Source organism: Tachyglossus aculeatus, chromosome 17 (genome assembly GCF_015852505.1).
Source record: "Tachyglossus aculeatus isolate mTacAcu1 chromosome 17, mTacAcu1.pri, whole genome shotgun sequence".
NCBI classification, from domain to species: domain Eukaryota; kingdom Metazoa; phylum Chordata; class Mammalia; order Monotremata; family Tachyglossidae; genus Tachyglossus; species Tachyglossus aculeatus.
In genome coordinates, this window is record NC_052082.1 from 9,189,893 (window position 1) to 9,213,589 (window position 23,697).

General features: G+C 44.8%; 1 protein-coding gene across 1 annotated transcript; it reads right to left on the bottom strand.

Moving 5' to 3' along the window:
• Positions 1-4,954: 4,954 nt before the first annotated feature.
• On the bottom strand, positions 4,955-18,268 carry LOC119939329 (cytochrome c oxidase assembly protein COX18, mitochondrial). The gene is made up of 6 exons (XM_038759299.1): positions 17,864-18,268; positions 11,062-11,162; positions 8,405-8,568; positions 7,429-7,550; positions 6,328-6,435; positions 4,955-5,374 (listed from the first exon to the last, which is right to left on the bottom strand). Exons 1-6 carry the CDS (start codon positions 18,191-18,193, stop codon positions 5,168-5,170), a joined length of 1,032 nt encoding a protein of 343 aa, XP_038615227.1. The 5' UTR covers positions 18,194-18,268; the 3' UTR covers positions 4,955-5,167.
• Between the last annotated feature and the right edge of the window lie 5,429 nt (positions 18,269-23,697).

Sequence of the window (23,697 nt, forward strand, 5' to 3'; positions counted from 1 at the left end):
AGTGCTCTGCACACAGTAAGCACTCAATAAATACGACTGATTGATTGATTATTTTATTTGTACCTATTTATTCTATTTATTTTATTTTGTTAATACATTTTGTTTTGTTGTCTGTCTCCCCCTTCTAGACTGTGAGCACGCTGTTGGGTAGGGACCGTCTCTACATGTTGCCAACTTGGACTTCCCAAGCGCTTAGTCCAGTGCTCTGCACACAGTAAGCGCTCAATAAATACGATTGAATGAATATTAATGAAAATTGGATAGCATGCTTTAAGGATGAGATTCTGTAAAATGGGGATGAAGACTGTGAGCCCTATGTGGGACAACCTGATCACCTTGTACTACTACTACTACTAATGACGGCATTTGTTAAGCGCCTTCTATATGCAAAGCACTGTTCTAAGCGCTGGGGGAGATGCAAGGTGATCAGGTTGCCCCACGTGGGCCCCATTTTACAGATGAGGGAACTGAGGCTCAGAGAAGTGAAGTGACTTGCCCAAGGTCACACAGCAGACACGTGGTGGAGCTGGGATTCAAACCCATGATCCCTGACTCCAAAGCCCGGGCTCTTTCCACTGAGCCACGCTGCTTGTAACCTCCCCAGTGCTTAGAACAGTGTTTTGCACATAGTAAGCGCTTAATAAATGCCATCATTATTATTATCATCATCTAGAGAAGGGCTACAAAAATAATGAAAAGCCTGAAAAATAGGTTTTATGCGGAAATGTTAAAGGAACTGGAATGATTCCGGGTGGAGAAGAAATGACTAAGTACAGGTTTACCTGGCGACCTTCAAGTATAGGAAAGGATTTTACAAGGAAGGATGCTGCCGAGTTAATAATTGTATTTGGTAAGGACTCACTATAGGCAAAACATTGTACTAAGTACAGGGGGAAGATACAAGAAGACAGGGGGAAGATACAGGATTAATGATGTCAGACACAGACCCTGTCGCACATGGGGTTCAGGGTGAATGTGAGAGTGAGGGCAGGTTTGGGTAGGGACTGTCTCTATATGTTGCCAACTTGTACTTCCCAAGCGCTTAGTACAGTGCTCTGCACACAGTAAGCGCTCAATAAATACGATTGATTGAGTCACTATTTTACCTAAAAGGAAAATGAAGCCCAGAGAAGTTAGGCAGCTTGCCCAAAGTCGCACAGCGGGCGAGTGGCGGAGCCAGGATTATCAATCAATCAGTCAATCGTATTTATTGAGCGCTTACTGTGGGCAGAGCACTGTACTAAGCGCTTGGGAAGTACAAGCTGGCAACACATAGAGACGGTCCCTACCCAACAGCGGGCTCACAGTCGCCCGGTCCTCTGACTCCGGGGCTAGAGATCTCTCCACTAAGGCACACTGCTTCTCTCATTCCCCATGTTCGTTCATTCAATCGTATTTATTGAGCGCTTACTGTGTGCAGAGCACTGTATTAAGCGCTTGGGAAGCCCAAGTTGGCAACATATAGAGACGGTCCCTACCCAACAGCGGGCTCACAGGCTAGAAGGGGGAGATAGGCAATAAAACAAAACATATAAACCAAATAAAAGAAATAGAATATGTACAAGTAAAATATATAGAGTAATAAATCTGTACAAACATATATACAGGTGCTGTGGGAAGGGTAAGGAGGCAAGGCGGGAGGGGATGGGAGGGGGAGAGGAAGGAAGGGGCTCAGTTTGGGAAGGCCTCCTGGAGGAGGTGAGCTCTCAATGTCTTCTGAGGAAGGGGAAACGGGCTTAGATTGAAGTGGGAGAAATTCTGGAATCCTAGTGCGGGTTCACGGAGAACTCAACTGTCCGGGATGATGGTCTCCACGTTTTGTTGTCTGTCTCCCCCTTCTAGACCGTGAGCCCGTTGTTGGGTAGGGACCGTCTCTACAGGTTGCCGACTTGTACTACCCAAGCACTTAGTCCAGTGCTCAGCACACACTAAGCGCTCAATCAATACGATTTAATGAATGAATGGTTATTCACCTGTCTGAAGGCAGGAAGCTGAGACAGGTAACATCCCCGCTTTCCCTCCAGGTCTCCGATTCTCCCAGTCCATCAGTGCATTTTTGAGCGCTCACGGAGTGCAGGGAGCACTGTTCTAACCACTTGGGAGAGTACAAAAGAGTTAGCCTATAAAGTCCCTGCCCGAAAGGATTTTTACAGTCTACGGGGGCGAGACGGACACTGAATTACAGATGAATGTCTAAGTGCTGCGGGCCTGGGGATGGGGTGAAAATCAAAGTGCTTAAGGGGTACGGTCAGTCCAAGCAGGAGGGAGAACGGATATTGAATCCCTATTTGGTAGGGAACTGAGGTACCTCATCATCATCATCAATCGTATTTATTGAGCGCTTACTATGTGCAGAGCACTGTACTAAGCGCTTGGGAAGTACAAATTGGCAACATATAGAGACAGTCCCTACCCAACAGTGGGCTCACAGTCTAAAAGGGGGGAGACAGAGAACAAAACCAAACATACTAACAAAATAAAATAGAATAGATATGTACAAGCAAAATAAATAGAGTAATAAATCTGTACAAACATATATACATATATACAGGTGCTGTGGGGAAGGGAAGGAGGTAAGACGGGGGGGTGGAGGGGGGACGAGGGGGAGAGGAAGGAAGGGGCTCAGTCTGGGAAGGCCTCCTGGAGGAGGTACCTCTGTAATAATAATAATGCTGGCATTTATTAAGCAGTTATTATTAGTTATTTATTAAGCAGTTATTAAGCAAAGCACCGTTCTAAGCGCTGGGGAAGCTACATAGTGATCAGGTTGTCCCACGGGGGGTTCACGGTCTTCACCCCCCATTTTGTACTTACTCTGTTAAGTGAAGCAACTTACCGGAGGTCACCCAGCAGGTAAGTGGCAGAGCTGGGATTAGAACCCAGGCCCTCTGCCTCTCAGGTCCAAGCTCCTTCTATGGGGAGAGCGGTGGTCTGTCCGACGCCGATACGGAAGGAGTTCCAAGCCGGAGGGACGAATTGAGCCAAGGGTTGGCAGTGAGCAGGTTGGCTTAAGAAGACCGAAGTGTGCAGTCTGGGTTGCGGTCGATCGGAGAGGTAAGATAGGACCAAGCGCTTAGTACAGTGCTCTGCACACAGCGCTCAATAAATACGATTAACAAGAGAGCTCACTGAGCTCTTGAAGCTGATGGTATAAGCACTGAACTAAAGTGCTTGGGAGAGTACAATATAAATATTGTCTATCGCACCTTTTAACTTGCACTTCCCAAGCGCTTAGTACAGTGCTCTGCACACAGTAAGCGCTCAATAAATACGATTGATGATATAGTGTAGTCTCCCAAGCACTTACAGTGCCCCACACAGAAAGCGCTCAATAAATGCAAACGATTGATGGTAAGAAGCTTCTTTTTGATGCGGAGATGGATGGGCAATCACTGGAAGATTTGGGCGAGTGGGGAGATAGGAACTAAATGTTCTTTTTAAGAAAAATGGTCCAGAGTGAAGTACGGACTGGAGAGGGAGAGGCAGGGACTGCAGCAAGGCAGCTGATGAAGTTATCAAGGCGGGCTAGGATAAGTGCTTGGACCAACGTGGTAGCGGTCTGGACGGAGGAGTAACAATTTAAAACTTTCTCACCTGTTCTCATTAGCCATTATCACTCCTCTCTTTCTGTTGCCATGCCAACCTAAGTCTCTGAGTTTCTCTTCAAAGCTCATGAAGCTTCTTTTTGATGCAGAGATGGATGGGCAATCACTGGAAGATTTGGGCGACTGGGGAAATAGGAACTAAATGCTTTTTTTTTTTAAGAAAAATGGTCCAGAGTGAAGTACGGACTGGAGAGGGAGAGGCGGGGACTGCAGCAAGGCAGCTGATGAAGTTACCAAGGTGGGCTAGGATAAGTGCTTGGACCAACGTGGTAGCGGTCTGGACGGAGAGGAACAATTTAAACCTTTCTCACCCGTTCTCATTAGCCATCATCACCCCTCTCTTTCTGTTGCCATGCCAACCTAAGTCTCTGAGTTTCTCTTCAAAGCTCGTGACCTCTAAACAACCTATCTACTCGACATTCCCCTCCATAACCTTTCCTAAAAATTCAAAACTGTTTTCCTAGTGCAAAGAGACTGGATTGGGAATTTTGCCTCTAATGCTCCATATTCCCCCCCCCCCCCCCCCCCCCCCCCCGCCACATATGAGACGTGGTCTATCTACCACTTTAATTTTGGCCACACACTCTTGACCCACCCCAGGCCCACCCCATCTTTTTCTTCCATAGTCCTGGCTTGGAGTCATTATTTCCCAGTGAAATCATCATCATCATCATCAATCGTATTTATTGAGCGCTCACTATGTGCAGAGCACTGTACTAAGCGCTTGGGAAGTACAAATTGGCAACATATAGAGACAAGATGCTAAGTGCTTAGTTCAGTGCTCTGCACACAGTAAGCGCTCAATAAATCATCATCATCATCATCATCAATCGTATTTACTGAGCGCTGTGTGCAGAGCACTGTACTAAGCGCTTGGGAAGTACAAGTTTGCAACATATAGAGACAGTCCCTACCCAACAGTGGGCTCACAGTCTATAAATCCGATGGAATGAATTTCCCAACATCTGTGCCATTTACTATGAGTCATCGGGATCCTTGGGGAGCTCCAAGCTGCTGGCCACCTCCATGATTCAGTGTCGGTCTGCAAACCGAATGACCGTGTTCATTCTCCCCAGGAATGGCTGCCCTGATGCAAGCGGACGCTGAAACGAAACTGGCCAAATCCCTGTGTTTACAGATCTTCACCGCTGCCTCCAAAATGCGTATTTAATAATGATAATTACTGGTAATCGGGGTACTAGTTATGGCCTCACTATGTGCCAAGAGCCGTTCTAAGCCCTGGGGTAGATACGAGGCAATCGGGTTGGAGGTGGTCCCTGTCCCATGTGGGGCTCACAATTTTAATCTTCGTTTACAACAGTCCAGGGCTTGGAACAGTCCAGCGATGAGAACAGTGCCCAGTGCTTAGAACAGTGCTTTGCACACAGTAAGCGCTTAAAAAATGCCATCATCATCATCATCATAAAGTAACCGAGGCCCAGAGAAACAAAGTGGATGTCCAAGGTGACCCGGCAGGCGGACGCACGGAGGAGCCAGGAGGGGCCTGGCGCCCGGACGGTTCCGTATTCCACGACGGGGAATTCCCGTCCTCCCCGCTTTCCTCATTCTGGGCGGCCCGACTCCCGTCGCCCGGCCGGCTTCCTCGGCGAGTACTTGGCGTAAAAGGCGTCCCGGAGGTCCGCGTACGGAGTGTCCGAGTCGGACGCGGTGGGCGGGATGCGGCAGAGCCGGCGGAAGCGCGGCGAGCGCAGCAGGAGGTTCTGAGCCAGGCCCAGGCAGCTGGAGCAGAGCCAGTACAGGGCGATGGACTGCGGGACACAGAGCGGTCCGAGAGGTCGGTCCCGGATCCCCGAGGGCCGGGGGCCCTTCCTCCCCCGGGGAGCGCAACGCGGCTAGTCCGCTCTCCCTCCGGACGGAGCTTGACCTCGGACCCCCGAAGCCGTGTCTCTGGCCCCCTGGCTTCCTCCCTTCCCGCTCCCCGGCTCCTTCTCCCACCGGGCCCCCCATCCTCCCCTCCCTAGGGCCTCCCCCAACCAACTCGTCAGTGCCGGACGACTCTATTTAAACCCGAGAAAGCGGGGACAAGGGCAGAGCCCTCCATGGGCTCGAGACTTCCCTTCTCTCCTTCTCCAGCCCAGCCCGCACCCTCCGCTCCTCTGCCGCCGCTAACCTCCTCACCGGGGCTCGTTCTCGCCTGTCCCACCGTCGACCCCCGGCCCACGTCCTCCCCCTGGCCCAGAACACCCTCCCTCCGCCAAACTATCTCTCTTCCTCCCTTTAAAGCCCTACTGAGAGCTCACCTCCTCCAGGAGGCCTTCCCACACTGAGCCCCCTTTTTCCTCTCCTCTTCATCCCCCCCACTCTGCCCTACCTCCTTCCCCTCCCCGCAGCACTTGTACACATTTGTACAGATTTATTACTCTATTTTACTTGTGCATATTTACTCTTCTATTTATTTTGTTAATGATGTGCACAGGGCTATAATTCTATTTGTTCTAACGATTTTGACACCCGCCTCCATGTTTTGTTTTGTTGTCTGTCTCCCCGCTCTAGACTGTGAGCCCGTCGCTGGGAAGGGACCGTCTCTATATGTCGCCAACCTGTACTTCCTAAGCACTTAGGACAGTGCTCTGCACACAGTAAGCGCTCAATAAATACGATTGAATGAATGAGACCGCCCGTGGGTATTGGGGTGGGGCGGTGAGCACCCTGCCGGCACCCCCGCCCCACGGGGCGCCCCTTCTTCCCGCGGACGACTCACCGAGGGCACGGTCGCGGCAATAGGGATCATCAGCACGGACACCCCGCGGATGAAGTGGGTGATGTATTTCTGAAATCGCGACATTTCCAGTCTCTGTAGCGCGAAAACCTGAAGGGGGATAGAGATGTGACGGGCGTGTTCAGAGAAAAGACCTCTGAAATGCAATTTTAAATCGTGTCTCCTCTTTTCCTGCCCAAATATATAATAATAATAACAACAACAATAATAACGATGGTACTTGTTAAGCACTTCCTATGGGCGAAGCACTATTCTAAAATGCTGGGGTAATCGGGTTGGAGACAGTCCCTGTCCCATACGGGGCTCACACTCTTAATCCCCATTTTCCAGCTGAAGGAACTGAGGCACAAAAAAGTGAAGTGACTTGCTCAAGGTCACACAGCAGACAAGTGGTAGAACTGGTATTCGAACCCAGGTCCTCCTGACTCCCAAGCCCGGGCTCTGCCCACTAGGCAACACTGCTTCACACACACACACACACACACACACACACACACACACACACATCTCCTTGGATAGTGTAAGGATTCACACTACTGCTAAATGTGCCTTTCAAAACTAAAAGAAAATTTGAATTCACTGCCCAGAAGGTCTTCCGTTACTACTAGAGGGGAAACCTAGCCTTCCGGAAAACTATAGATACACTTTTTCAATCAATTTATGGTATTTTGATCGCTCTCCCCACCTTCGAAGCCTTCTTAAAAGCCCATCTCCTCCAGGAGGCCTTTCTGGACTCAGCCTTTGCTTCCTCTCCACTCTCTGCTGTGTCACCCTTGAAGTTGGATTTGCAACCTTCATTCGCCCTTCCCTCAACTCCACGGCACTCGTGTCCGTGTCCATAATTTATTTACTTCGATTAATGCCCGTCTCCCCCTTTAGACTGTAAGCTCCCTGTGGGCACGAAACACATCTGTCAATTCTGTTACTTTGTACTCTTCCAAGCACTTAGTAGAGTGCTCTGGATGGATAAAGTGCTCAATAAATGCGACCGATTGATAAGAAGAGTGCTGTTTTTTGTACTCTCTCCCACCACACAGGCACACACTTGCACAAAAACATCCCGCCTCCCCTCCTGGAATTTACCTCCACTATGAACAGGTTGAGGATCCCGAGGGAGACGGGAAGAATCAACGTGGAGTCGAGGGCGGTGAGGTCGGGAAACCACAGCGCTCCGCCCGTGGAGAACTGTTCCCTGAGGGGTAAACCTGCCAAGACACACGAGTTGTTCTCACACCCGGACGGTCTGGGGAATCTCCACCGAAACGCAACTGAAGCTTGCGGAGCCTTTCGGTCTCGGGGCCCGAGTGCTACCGAGGAAGCCGTCCTTCCCGCTCCCCAAAAGATCAATCAATCAATCAATCAATCGTATTTATTGAGCGCTTACTATGTGCAGAGCACTGTACTGAGCGCTTGGGAAGTACAAATTGGCAACACATAGAGACAGTCCCTACCCAACAGTGGGCTCACAGTCTAAAAGGGGGAGACAGAGAACAGAACCAAACATACCAACAAAATAAAATAAATAGGATAGAAATGTACAAGTAAAATAAATAAATAAATAAATAGAGTAATAAATATGTACAACCATATATACATATATACAGGTGCTGTGGGGAAGGGAAGGAGGTAAGATGGGGGGATGGAGAGGGGGACGAGGGGGAGAGGAAGGAAGGGGCTCAGTCTGGGAAGGCCTCCTGGGGTCTGGGAAGCGCCAAAGAGAAGCGGGGAGGATGCTGTAAAATACTCCGAGCCTTAAAATGAGGAGGATCCGAGATCGGAGCATGTTTCTTATTGGGAAATGCACAGGTATACGAGAGAGGAAAAAGAGAAGCGGGGAGGATGCTGTAAAATACTCCGAGCCTTAAAATTAGGAGTGAGATCGGAGCATGTCTCTTATTGGAAAATGCACAGGTGTACAAGAGAGGATACTGAGAGAACACGACGGAAGCGCTGTTTTTTCTTTGGGGGGGTGGCGGGGAGGAGGGAGAGGGCCACGCAACCAGAACAGACGACGGGAGCGCTGGTTTTGGGGAGGGCCCGGCCCACCAGGACGGATTACCTTCTGAGTCGACTGCTCCCACGCTGAAGTTGCGGAGGGCGACCGACACCAGCACCCACATGGGGACCTGGATCCAGACGAGCAGGGTGGCTTTGAACGGGTGGCAGTTGTGCCGGACGTACAGCTCCGAGACGAGCCGTCGCATGGTGTTCAGGTGGGTGAGCCTGGCGCGGGGGTGGGCGCCGGAAAAGTCACCTTCACTTCAAACTCCAACTTCCCAATGCGGGACCTTTTCCCCCTCCCACTCAGGCTGGGAGCCCCACGTGGGACGGGGACTCTATTTTATTTTGTTAGTATGTTCATGGTACTTTACTAAAGTGATGGGGGAGTACAATACAGCAGAATTAGCCAACATATTCCCTACTCATCATCATCAATCGTATTTATTGAGCGCTTACTGTGTGCAGAGCACTGTACTAAGCAATTGGGAAGTACAAGTTGGCAACATATAGAGACGGTCCCTACCCAACAGTGGGCTCACAGTCTAAAAGGCTCACAGTCTAAAAGGTAAGCTTACAGTCTAGAGGGGGAGATAGACATTTTATGCCTCAAAGACTATTTGTAATACCCTAATAAATGGCAGCCTGGAAAATAAGTTTTGATTTTCATGCTTCACTTACAGTTAGGTGGCTCAAACTTTTCAAAGTGTTCCCAGATCTGATTTAGAAAGCATACTGGGGCACATCACCTCCAAATTATTTAGACTTCTTGTCCTTAGCAACGCGTAGGTGTCATAAGCAACAGAGGAGCCTCAATCTGGTCACGAAGACTTCAATCAGTCAGTCAATCAGTAGTATTTATTGAGCACTTGCTGGGTGCCGAAAGCACTGTACTAAGGCAAGTAAAATTCAGTGCAAGATTCAAGTGCTTAGTACAGTGCTCTGCACCCAGTAAGCACTCAATAAGTATGACTGAATGAATGAATGAGAGAGTACAATGTAATGGAGTTGGTATATATGTATATATGTTTGTACATATTTATTACTCTATTTATTTATTTATTTTCCTTGTACATATCTATTCTATTTTATTTTGTTAGTACGTTTGGTTTTGTTCTCTGTCTCCCCCTTTTAGACTGTGAGCCCACTGTTGGGTAGGGACTATCTCTATGTTGCCAATTTGTGCTTCCCAAGCGCTTAGTACAGTGCTCTGCACATAGTAAGCGCTCAATAAATACGATTGATGATGATGATGATGACTTTGTCTGCCCGGATTATCTTGGATCTCGGCGCTCGGCAGACTGCACGGGAGCGCTCAACACACACCACAATTGTGACGACTGTATCCTAGTCACCGTAAATGCGCTAAACGGGGCACCGCTGGTTACGGGAGGGCACAGGGATGTAGTCTACTGGGGTACTCAGAGAAGCAGCGTGGCTCAGTGGAAAGAGCCTGGGCTTTGGAGTCAGAGGTCATGGGTTCAAATCCCCACGCCGCCAACTGTCAGCTGTGTGACTTTGGGGAGGTCACTTCACTTCTCTGGGCCTCAGTTCCCTCATCTGGAAAATGGGGATTAAGACTGTGAGCCCCACGTGGGACAACCTGATCACCATGTATCCCCCCAGCACTTAGAACAGTGCTTCGCACATAGTAAGCGCTTAACTAATACCATCATCATTATTATTATTATGACTCTACCTTTAGTCCAAATCTAGTCAGGTAAGACTAGATTTCCTCAGCAGTGAGGCCTAGTGGAAAGTGTCCAGGCCTGGGTTCTAATCCCAGCTCTGCCATTTGCCTGTCGTGGGACCTTGGACGAGTCACTGCACCTCTCTGTGCCTCCGGTCCCTCATCTGTTAATAGGGATTGGCACTTAGTACAGTACTCTGAACCCAGTGACACTCAGTAAATATGACTGATTGAAGAAGGGATTCGTTATGAGCCCCATGTGGGATAAGGACCGGGCCTCACCTGATCATCTCGCATCTAATTCCACCGTTCAAGGACAGTGTTGGCTCACAGACAGCACTCAGCAAATACCCCAATTATTCTTATTAACCCATATCCCTTCCTCTTCCTCTCTGCCCCATCTAGGTGGAAGGGAGACGATCGAGTCGCCCTTCAGGGTGCGTTTCATTTCACAGGGGTTGGTTCTGCCTGACCACAGGTTTGTTTGTTTGTTTAGAGAAGCAGCGTGGCTCAGTGGAAAGAGCCCGGGCTTTGGAGTCAGAGGCCATGGGTTCAAATCCCGGCTCTGCCAATTGTCAGCTGTGTGACTTTGGGCCAGTCACTTAACTTCTCTGTGCCTCAGTTACCTCATCTGTAAAATGGGGATTAAGACTGTGAGCCCCCCGTGGGACAACCTGATCACCTTGTAACCTCCCCAGCGCTTAGAACAGTGCAATGCACATAGTAAGCGCTTAATAAATGCCATCATTATCATTATTATTATTTCTGTTTCCTTCCACTCAAGGGACCACGGGGATCCCTGAGGGGGAGGTTGGTGCGACGGTATAAAGCGACCAACCCCATTTCTCCCAGCTTTTACTAGAGGAAGGCACATCTGGGGTGGTGAGCTGGCCAAAGGAGGCCTCCAGACCAGGGTTCCCCCGCCTGAATATCACAAATCCTCATCCTATCAAGGTTGTTTTTTTTTAAACCTTTATTTAAAACCGGCCTAACTTTCACAGCATACATGACTGGAATTAATACCTTACCTCGCAATCCTTTTTGACCATCCCAACTGCTTTGCCCGAAGTGCAATTTCATGGTTGAGGTGCTTGGCAATGTTTCTGATTTCGGGTTGCAAATTTTCCACCTATCTAAAGGAAAAAGAAAATTTGGTTATGCGCAGATTAAAAGCTCTACCTGCAGTCCCGGATTTCATTTTACCACTGCAAATGAGGATTGGTGTGGGAAGAACTCTATTGCATCATAATCTCCCAAATGGTTGGTCCAGTGCCTCAACACAGTGAGTGCTCATTAAATCAATCAATCAATCAATCGTATTTATTGAGCGCTTACTGTGTGCAGAGCACTGGACTAAGCGCTTGGGAAGTACAAGTTGGCAACATATAGAGACAGTCCCTACCCAACAGTGGGCTCACAGTCTAAAAGGGGGAGACAGAGAACAAAACAAAACATACTAACAAAATAAAAGAAATAGAATAGATATGTACAAGTAAAATAGAGTAATAAATATGTATAAACATATATACAGGTATTAAATACCACTGACTGATTGATGGATTATATAACCATTGATCTTTTTTAGAGGTATCTGTTAAATGCTTACTATGAGTCAGGCACTGTTCTAAGCACTGGGGTAGACACGAGTTTATCAGTTTGGACACAGTCCTTGTCCCACATGGGGCTCACACTCTTAATCCCCATTTTGCAGATGAGGTAACTGAGGCACGGAAAAGTAAAGCGACTTGCCCGAGGCCACACAGCAGTGTGGCGAAGCGGGATTAGAACCCAGGCCCGTGCTCTAACCACTAGCCCACGCTGTTGCTCTTGGACCAGAAATGCTAAATTTGCTAATAGTAACTGTGGTATTTTGTTAAACCCAGGCTTCATCAACCAATCGACCAGATTTACTGAGCACTTACTGTGTGATGAGCCCTCTACGAAGTGTTTAGGAAAGTACAATATCCCTGTCCACAAGGAGCTTACAATCCAGAGGTGTTTAAAGCAGAGGCACTTTAGTTTACGTATAAATGGTCACTAATATACACCGCAAACATAAAACTCAAGTTACTTTCAAAACATCTTTTTTTTTTCCAATAGAAAAAACCTGTCTCATCATTTCAGATGTCAGGGAAAAGAGAAGAATCAGTCATTCAACGGTATTTAATGAATGCCTACAGTGTGCAGGGAACTTGGAAAAGTACGATCAAAATGTGCTTTGACTTTTGTAGTAACTATTCCAAGGAGCAAAGGCATTCTCTGAAAATACTTCTACTACAAGTGCCGGACCTAAGATCTCCTAGTTGGTTGGGTGGAATCATCATCAATCGTATTTATTGAGTGCTTACTATGTGCAGAGCACTGTACTAAGCGCTTGGGAAGTACAAATTGGCAACATATAGAGACAGCCCCTACCCAACAGTGGGCTCACAGTCTCTCGCACTTACGGAGTCACTTTCTCTATTGTCACGTTTATAATATTCATTCATTCAGTCGCATTTATTGAGCGCTTACTGTGTGCAGAGCACTGTACTAAGCGCTTGGAAAGTACAATTCAGCAACATGCAGAGACAGTCCCTACCCAACAACGGGCTCAGTCTAGAAGCGGGAGACACACAACAAAACAAGTAGATGGGTGATGACACCATCACAATAAATAGAATTATAGATATATACGTATCATTAATGAAATAAATAAGAGTAATAAACATGTACAAATATATACACAAGTAGCACTTTATTTTCCAATTTTCCAATGATCCGTGCTGGAAACGCAAACCCCACCTGACTTCACCGTGGTCTCCTGGGCCTCAAAATGCAAGGTCACAAAGAGGCAGAGTGACCAGTGCCAGCTGTGTGACTTGGGGCAAGTCACTTCACTTCTCTGGGCCTCAGTTCCCTCATCTGTAAAATGGGGATTAAGACTGTGAGCCCCCCACCGTGGGACAACCTGATCACCCTGTAACCTACCCGGCGCTTACAACAGTGCTTTGCACATAGTAAGCGCTTAATAAATGCCATCATTATTATTACTAGCAAAGCATAGGACTGAGAGTATGGAGTTTCCAGCTCCCTCACCTGCTTCTGTGTGACCTTGGGTAAGTCCTTTACTTTCTCTGAACCCTTTTCCTCATCTGTAAAATGGGAGACCAAACGCCTGTTCTCCATCCCTCCCTGACTGCTACTGTATGGCACCTACCCCAGCTCTTAGTTCAGAGTAAAATCAATCAATCAATCATATTTACTGAGCGCTTACTGTGTGCACAGCACTGTACTAAGCGCTTGGGAAGTACAAGTAAAAGTGCTTTGACAAAGAGGACAGTTATTAACGCCTTGCTGATGCTGCGTATCATACTGTACCCTCAGGCTCTTAGTACAGTGCTCTGCATATAGTAAACTCCGCCCCTTGTCTGCTGTGTGATCTTGGGCGAGTCCCTTCACTTCTCTGGGCCTCAGTTCCCTCCTCTGTAAAATGGGGATGGAGATTCTGAGCCCCAAGTGGGACTGGGTCCAACCCGATTTGCTTGGACCCACCCCAGTGCTTAGTACAGTGCCTGGCATATAGTAAGCGCTTAACAAATACCATAATTACTATTATGATTCCCTGGGCTTCGGTTCCCTCCTCTGTAAAATGGGGATTGAGGCTCCTTCCCCTCCCCACAGCACCTGTATATATGTATGTACATATTTATTACTCTATTTATTTTACTTGTACATATTTATTCTATTTATTTTATTTTGTTAATGTTTGGTTTTGTTCTCTGTCTCCCCCTTCTAGACTGTGAGCCCACTGTTGGGTAGGGACCGTCTCTAGATGTTGCCAACTTGTACTTCCCAAGCGCTTAGTACAGTGTTCTGCACACAGTAAGCGCTCAATAAATACGATTGATTGATTGAAGAGGGCTCTTGGAGGAGGCGATCCTTCAGTAAGGCTTTGAGGGGGGGAAGTTTGGTTGGATTTGAGGAGGGAGGGCATTCCATTGATTCATTCAGTCGTATTTATTGAAGCGCTTACTGTGTGAGACAGACAACAAAACAAAACACATTAACAAAATAAATAGAATAGTAAATATGTACGAGTAATAAATCTGTACAAACATAGGCTGTGAGCCCGTCGTTGGGTAGGGCCTGTCTCTATCTGTGGCCGACTTGGACTGCCCAAGCGCTTAGTACAGTGCTCTGCACACAGTAATAATAATAATGACATTTATTAACCGCTTACTCTGTGCAAAGCACTGCTCTAAGCGCCGGGGAGGCTACAAGGTGACCAGGTTGCCCCACGGGGGGCTCACAGTCTTCATCCCCATTTTACAGATGAGGAAACTGAGGCCCAGAGAAGCAAGTGACTTGCCCAAAGTCACCCAGCTGACAAGTGGCGGAGGCGGGATTTGAACCCACGACCTCCGACTCCAAAGCCCGGGCTCTTTTCCACTGAGCCACGCTGCTTCTCGTAAGCGCTCAATACAATTGAATGAACGGGCTCACAGTCTAGAAGGGGGAGACAGACAACAATCAATCAATCAATCGCATTTATTGAGCGCTTACTGTGTGCAAAGCACTGTACTAAGCGCTTGGGAAGTACAAGATGGCAACATATAGAGATAGTCCCTATCCAACAATCAATCAATCGTATTTATTGAGCGCTCACTGTGTGCAGAGCACTGGACTAAGCGCTTGGGAAGTACAAGATGGCAACATATATAGTCCCTACCCAACAATCAATCGTATTTATTGAGTGCTTACTGTGTGCAGAGCACTGTACTAAGCGCTTGGGAAGTACAAGTTGGCAACATATAGAGATAGTCCCTACCCAACAATCAATCAATCGTATTTATTGAGCGCTTACTGTGTGCAGAGCACTGTACTAGGCGCTTGGGAAGTCCAAGCTGGCAACATATAGAGACAGTCCCTACCCAACAGTGGGCTCACAGTCTAAAAGGGGGAGACAGACAACAAAACAAGACATATTAACAAAATAAAATAGACTAAATATGTACAAGTAAAATAAATAGAGTAATAAATATGTACAGGCATATATACATATACACAGGTGCTGTGGGGAAGGGAAGGAGGTAAGATGGCCTACTTGGACTGCCCAACCGCTTAGTACAGTGCTCTGCACACAGTAATAATGATAATAATGACATTTATTAAGCGCTTACTATGTGCAAACCACTGTTCTAAGCGCTGGGGAGGCTACAAGGTGACCAGGTTGCCCCACGGGGGGGGCTCACAGTCCTCATCCCCATTTTCCAGATGAGGAAACTGAGGCCCAGAGAAGTCAAGTGACTTGCCCAAAGCCACCCAGCTGACAAGTGGCGGGGCCAGGATTTGAACCCATGACCTCCAACTCCAAAGCCCGGGCTCTTTTCCACTGAGCCACGCTGCTTCTCCTAAGCGCGTCTCAGTAAGCGCTCAATACGACTGAATGAATGGACTCACAGTCTAGAAGGGGGAGACAGACAACAATCAATCAATCGTATTAATTGAGTGCTTACTGTGTGCAGAGCACTGTACTAAGCGCTTGGGAAGTACAAGATGGCAGCATATAGATAGTCCCTACCCAACAATCAATCAATCGTATTTATTGAGCGCTTACTGTGTGCAGAGCACTGTACTAAGCGCTTGGGAAGTACAAGTTCATTCATTCATTCAATCGTATTTATTGAGCGCTTACTGTGTGCAGAGCACTAGACTAAGCGCTTGGGAAGTCCAAGTTGGCAACATAGAGAGACGGTCCCTACCCAACCCACAGTCTAGAAGGGGGAGACAGACGACAAAACAAAACATATTAACAAAATAAATAGAATAAATATCTACAAGTAAACTAAATAGAGTAATAAATACGTACAAACATATATACAGACTCCAAACCCGGGCTCTTTCCACTAAGCCACGCTGCTTCTCTACCAACAGCATTAAAGTGGCAACATCAATCAATCAATCAATCAATCAATCGTATTTATTGAGCACTTACTCTGTGCAGAGCACTGTACTAAGCGCTTGGGAGACAGTCCCTACCCAACAGTGGGCTCACAGTCTAAAAGGGGGAGACAGAACAAAACCAAACATACTAACAAAACAAAATAAATAGAATAGATATGTCCAAGTAAAATAAACAGAGTAATAAATATGTACAGGCGTTTATACATATATACAGGTGCTGTGGGGAAGGGAAGGTGGTAAGAAACAAAACAAAATAAATAGAATAGATATGTACAAGTAAAATAAACAGAGTAATAAATATGTACGGGCGTTTATACATATATACAGGTGCTGTGGGGAAGGGAAGGTGGTAAGAAACAAAACAAAATAAATAGAATAGGTATGTACAAGTAAAATAAACAGAGTAATAAATATGTACAGGCGTTTATACATATATACAGGTGCTGTGGGGAAGGGAAGGTGGTAAGAAACAAAACAAAGTAAATAGAATAGATATGTACAAGTAAAATAAACAGAGTAATAAATACGTACAGGCGTTTATACATATATACAGGTGCTGTGGGGAAGGGAAGGTGGTAAGAAACAAAACAAAATAAATAGAATAGATATGTACAAGTAAAATAAACAGAGTAATAAATATGTACAGGCGTTTATACATATATACAGGTGCTGTGGGGAAGGGAAGGTGGTAAGAAACAAAACAAAATAAATAGAATAGATATGTACAAGTAAAATAAACAGGGTAATAAATATGTACAGGCGTTTATACATATATACAGGTGCTGTGGGGAAGGGAAGGTGGTAAGAAACAAAACAAAATAAATAGAATAGATATGTACAAGTAAAATAAATAGAGTGATAAATATGTACAGGCGTTTATACGTATATACAGGTGCTGTGGGGAAGGGAAGGTGGTAAGAAACAAAACAAAATAAACAGAGTAATAAATATGTACAGGCGTTTATACATATATACAGGTGCTGTGGGGAGGGGAAGGTGGTAAGAAACAAAACAAAGTAAATAGAATAGATATGTACAAGTAAAATAAACAGAGTGATAAATATGTACAGGCGTTTATACATATATACAGGTGCTGTGGGAAAGGGAAGGTGGTAAGAAACAAAACAAAATAAATAGAATAGATGTGTACAGGTAAAATAGAGTGATACATATGTACAGGCGATTATACATATATACAGGTGCTGTGGGGAAGGGAAGGTGGTAAGAAACAAAACAAAGTAAATAGAATAGATATGTACAAGTAAAATAAATACAGTAATAAATATGTACAGGCCTTTATACGTATATACAGGTGCTGTGGGGAAGGGAAGGTGGTAAGAAACAAAACAAAGTAAATAGGATACGTACAAGTAAAATAAATAGAGTAATAAATATGTACAGGCGTTTATACGTATATACAGGTGCTGTGGGGAAGGGAAGGTGGTAAGAAACAAAACGAAGTAAATAGAATGGATATGAACAAGTAAAATAGAGTGATAAATATGTACAGGCGTTTATACATATATACAGGTGCTGTGGGGAAGGGAAGGTGGTAAGAAACAAAACAAAATAAATAGAATAGATATGTACAAGTAAAATAAACAGAGTGATAAATATGTACAGGCGTTTATACATACATACAGGTGCTGTGGGGAAGGGAAGGTGGTAAGAAACAAAACAAAGTAAATAGAATAGATATGTACAAGTAAAATAAACAGAGCAATAAATATGTACAGGCGTTTATACATATATACAGGTGCTGTGGGGAAGGGAAGGAGGTAAGATGGGGGGTCAAACATGTGAACAAAATCAACAGAATAGTAAATAGGTACAAGTTCAACTTGAGAGCTGAAGGGGCGAGGTGGGGGCCGTTGTGGCACGCACCTTGGCGAGGATGTAGTGCTGGTGGGCGGCGAGGGGCAGCGTGATGGCCCCGCGCAGGAGGCCGGTGGCACAGAGGATGGTGGCCCACCAGGGCAGGCCCGAGGCCTGCTGAGCGGCCAGCAGACCCTGCTCGGCCCAGTGCACCGGGGTCGAGTCTGCCAAGGCCCAGTACCAGCCATCCCCCAAGGGCCCACCAGCTGGAGAGGTGGATGCCAACCTCTGCCAGGCCAGGGGCAGCCCAGCCAGGGGGATCCCAGGCCCGCAACCTATTCCTGCTCCCTCCCACACCCGAGCAACCCGGGGCAGACGCCCCCCGAGGGATCCCAGCATCCCTCCTTGCCCCCCCAAAGGATGGTCCAAAAGGATGGCCAATATGGCAACAAGATGGCGGAGCAGGCCCCTTCTTCTTCCTAGGCCCCGCTCTCGCGAGAGGATAACGGTGACGATACCGAGCGCCCGCCCGCGGGTTCCCGACGCGCATGCGCCGGCCCGGCCTCGCTTTCGGCTCGACCCCGGACCTGCGGGCGCGGGCGCGAGGGGGCGGGCGTGATGACGTCACGGGGGGCGTGGTGACGTCACGCGGACGGCGGCGCGCGGGGCGACGTCCAGTCGGGAAAGTGGCGGGAAGGGAGGGGTGCGGGAGGGCAGAGTTATAATAATAGTGATTATAGATGTATTTTACATATATGTAAAGAACATGTACTATTATTACATGTCATTACATATATTAATTTATTACTCTATAATAGAGTATTATAGAGCATTATATTATATTACATATATTATAGAGTGCTATAATATTTATATAATAATATTTATAATTCATATTATAGTGTATAATATGTAATATAAATACATAACGTATACTATTATAATATGATGTGATATAATTTATAATATTTATACTATTTATAATATTACACGAACATGTAATATTATTACATGTCATTGCATATATTAATTTATTACTCTATAATAGAGTATTATAGAGCATTATATTATATTACATATTATATTATAGAGCATTATAACATTTATATAATACTACTTATAATTTATATTATATTATAATGTATAGGTAATATAAATACATAATGTATACTATTATATGATATAATATAATTTATAATATTTATAGTATTTATAATATTACACGAACATGTAATATTATTACGTCATTGCGTATATTAATTTATTACTCTATAATAGAGTATTATAGAGCATTATATTATACTACATATTATATCATAGAGTATTATAATATTTATATAATAATATTTATAATTTATATTATAATATTATAATGTATATGTAATATAAATACATAATGTATACTGTTATAATGATATAATATAATTTATAATATTTATACTATTTATAATATTACACGAACATGTAATATTATTAGATGTCATTACATATATTAATTTATTACTCTATAATAGAGTATTATAGAGCATTATATTATATTACATATTATATTATAGAGTATTATAATATTAATATTATAATATATAATATAAATACATAATGTATACTGTTATATGATATTGTAATATAATTTATAATATTACACGAACATGTAATATTATTACATGTTATTACATATATTAATTTATTACTCTGTTTTACTTGTACATATCTATTCTATTTATTTTATTTTGTTAGTATGTTTGGTTTTGTAGTCTGTCTCCCCCTTTTAGAATGTGAGCCCACTGTTGGGTAGGGACCGTCTTTGTATGTTGCCAACTTGTACTTCCCAAGCGCTTAGTACAGTGCTCTGCACACAGTAAGCGCTCAATAAATATGATTGATTAATATGCATTATATAATATATAGTTATTCTAGACTGTGAGCCCACTGTTGGGGAGGGACCATATTTATATGTTGCCAACTTGTACTTCCCAAGTGCTTAGTACAGTGCTCTGCACACAGTAAGCGCTCAATAAATATGATTGATTGATTGATTAATATGCATTATATAATATATAGTTATTCTAGACTGTGAGCCCACTGTTGGGTAGGGACCGTCTTTATATGTTGCCAACTTGTACTTCCCAAGCGCTTAGTCCAGTGCTCTGCACACAGTAAGCGCTCAATAAATACGATTGATTGATTGATTAGGGTTAGCTTCTAGCAGTGATGAACTTAAGTGCTTCCACTTGTACCTTACCGTGTGATTTAATCAAATCAAACAGTGAGATGTGCTGAACACTCAGTGTGCAGGGCACTGTACTAAGAGCTTGGGGGAGTAATAATAATAATAATAATGATGGCATTTGTTAAGCGCTTACTACGTGCAAAGCACTGTTCTAAGTGCTGGGGGGATATAACATGATCAGGTTGTCCCACGTGGGGCTCACAGTCAATCCCAATTTACAGATGAGATAACTGAGGCTCAGAGAAGTGACTTGCCCAAGGTTACACAGCAGACATGTGGCGGAGCTGGGATTCGAACCCACGACCTCTGACTCCAAAGCCCGGGCTCTTTCCACTGAGCCACGCTGCTTCTCTACAATATAGAGAAGCAGTACAATAGAGCTAGAAGACATGTTGCCAACTTGTACTTCCCAAGCGCTTAGTACAGTGCTCTGCACACAGTAAGCGCTCAATAAATACGATTGATAATGATTGATTGATTGATCCCTGGCCTCAAGGAGTTTACAAACCAGAGTGGGAGACGGGTGTTCATTAAGACACAGACAGGTGAAGCGGAAGAGGATAAAGGGATGTCCTTAAGTGCTGGGGTTGCGGAGAATATCTAAAGTGCTTAAAGTGATATATCAAATGCCTAACATTTTAGAAAGATAATCATCAATCGTATTTATTGAGCGCTTACTATGTGCAGAGCACTGTACTAAGCGCTTGGGAAGTACAAATTGGCAACATATAGAGACAGTCCCTACCCAACAGTGGGCTCACAGTCTAAAGGTCTCATTTGTTGCCACAAGGGACCTGAACTATATTGCTGAAGCACTTGAAGTTAGACTCGTTTAAAATCATCAATCGTATTTATTGAGCGCTTACTGTGTGCAGAGCACTGTACTAAGCGCTTGGGAAGTACAAAAGTTAAAATGCACCTCCTGAGTTCCTGAGCTAGCTAAATAGATGATTTCCTGCCTCCTTGAGGGAGCAATTAGGTTAATTAGGTTAGGACAATTATATTAGACTGTGAGCCCACTGTTGGGTAGGGACTGTCTCTATATGTTGCCAACTTGGACTTCCCAAGCGCTCAGTGCAGTGCTCTGCACACAGTAAGCGCTCAATAAATACGAGTGATGATGAATTAGGTGACAGGAGGGTGCCGGGGAAGGGGAGCTACCTGGAATCAACTCCGCCACACGCTTTTAATGAACTGGAGAATAATTCAGAAAGCAAACGGAAAAGTATTGGGATGGGGTGGGGGGCCTGGGGGTAATTTATTGAGAAGGTAACTTATTTATTATGGCAGCTTGGGAGGGAGAGAAGGTTGGAAAGCAAACGGAAAAGTATTGGGATGGGGTGGGGGGCCTGGGGGTAATTTATTGAGAAGGTAACTTATTTATTATGGCAGCTTGGGAGGGAGAGAAGGTTGGAAAGCAAACGGAAAAGTATTGGGATGGGGTGGGGGGCCTGGGGGTAATTTATTGAGAAGGTAACTTATTTATTATGGCAGCTTGGGAGGGAGAGAAGGTTGGACCACCTTCTGCTTTAAGCCGTCAAGGGGGATTCATTTTGGAGCCGCTGCACCAATAGAGGTTGTTCTTGATCGGAAGAGATGCCGGCGAGAGCGACAAAACGCAACCCCACCTTTATAAATGGTGTTCCCCGGGTTTAAACCCTGAATCAAGAAATGTGAAGTGAATAAAGATGTTCATAAGCACTGTTGGATGGTCTCTCTCACGCATTTTTTCCAGACTGTGAGCCCACTGTTGGGTAGGGACCGTCTTTAAATGTTGCCAACTTGTCCTTCCCAGGCGCTTAGTACAATGCCCTGTAAGGGCTCAATAAATACGATTGAATGAATGAATGTGCTGGGATTGGGGTGACTATCTAAAGTGCTTAAAGTGATGTAGCAAATGCCTAACATTTTAGAAAGATAATCTGGGCAGCGGAGTGAGACGTATGGACTGGAGGCGGAGAGAGCAGGGAGGAGGGAGTGACAGTAGACGGGCTAGGATAGAATGGGTGCCTGAATTTTATATATAAAGAACATGTAATATTATTACATGTTATTATTACATGTTAATGTTATGTAATATCATTACATGTTATCACATATATTAATTTATTACTCTATAACAGAGTATTATATTACATATATTATAGAGCATTATATTTATAATATCTACATATTTATAATTTATAATACAATTTCATTTTAATATATAATATACAATATCATAATATAATTTATAATATCTATCATCATCATCAATCGTATTTATTGAGCGCTATGTGCAGAGCACTGTACTAAGCACTCGGGAAGTACAAATTGGCAACAATTTGATATTTATATTACATGAACATGTAATATTATTACATGTTATTACATATATCAATTACTCTATTTACTTGTACATGTCTATTTTATTTATTTTATTTTGTTGGTATGTTTGGTTTTGTTGTCCGTCTCCCCCTTTTAGAATGTGAGCCCACTGTTGGGTAGGGACCGTCTCTATATGTTGCCAACTTGTACTTCCCAAGCGCTTAGTACAGTGCTCTGCACACAGTAAGCGCTCAATAAATACGATTGATTGATTGATTGCTTGAATTTGGGGGGTGGCCACTGGGACAGAGAAGAAGGGGGCAGATCTGGAAAATATCGCGGCGGAAAAGATACCCAGGCCGCGGGCTGACTTTGAGGAGGTGGGCAACGGTCAGCTGGTGTGAGAGGAGCAAAGTGGGTGGGTTGTAATCAGATTTACTGAGCTCTTACTCATCATCAATCGTATTTATTGAGCGCTTACTATGAGCAGAGCACTGTACTAAGCGCTTGGGAAGTACAAATTGGCAACATATAGAGACAGTCCCTACCCAACAGTGGGCTCTTACTGTGTTCAGAATACTGGACTAAGCGCTTGGGAAAATACAGTGTAACAGTGAGGGTTTAGTCCGTGAAGGCCTCTTGGAGATGATTTTAGGAGGGCTCTGATGACGGGGCGAGTCCGTAGCCTACGAAAAAGGAAGGGAGAATCAAGCCAGAGGGGAAACTTCTCCACTGGCTCACTGTACTAGCCAATAATAGGTGGAAATACTTCCAGTAATAGTTCACTTACCCGACACGCGAATACCGCATTTTTCTAACCTTCTCCCACCCCGAACGTCCCATATCAACACCATTTAAAAACCTAAAACTTCCGCTAATTGTCAATAAGGTAGCCAATATGTATACTTGTACTTCAAAATAGAAAATACCTGCAAACGCAAAGTTTGACACAGAGCAAATAATCTGTCGTGATTTTATTACGAGGGAAAAATTCTAAACATTTGAAAACTTCAGTCGAGCCCACGCACCCTTTTCCGAAATCCATGAACGGTCTGTAAGTTGGTAAAAGTATTTCAAACATTTCGTTCGCTAGAGGGTTTCACAAGAGCGGAGTGACAATGCCCTAACGGTCCACAACTTTCATCCTGTAAAATGGATAAGAGCAACAGGCTAAGCTTCTCTGAAGTGATTTCATTGACCAGTTTATTTGCTAAAATGAAAACGCACTTCGACCTGGGTGAAGTGAATTACAGATTGTTTACATTTCAGTCAAGAACAGAGTATAGCCCAGGCTCAGGAAAGGCAACGTTGACACAAGGGGAAATGGGTTTCAGAAAAAAGAATCTTTTTTTTATTTTTTGGTGGG

Excerpts from the sequence above, each read along its gene's own strand:
- LOC119939329 (XM_038759299.1), bottom strand. The coding sequence starts at position 18,193 with ATGCTGGGATCCCTCGGGGGGCGTCTGCCCCGGGTTGCTCGGGTGTGG. Across the intron at positions 8,569-11,061 it reads TGGTCAAAAAGGATTGCGAG|GCTCACCCACCTGAACACCA; the intron begins GTAAGGTATTAA and ends CCCCCGCGCCAG. Across the intron at positions 7,551-8,404 it reads GGGAGCAGTCGACTCAGAAG|GTTTACCCCTCAGGGAACAG; the intron begins GTAATCCGTCCT and ends GTGTCTTGGCAG.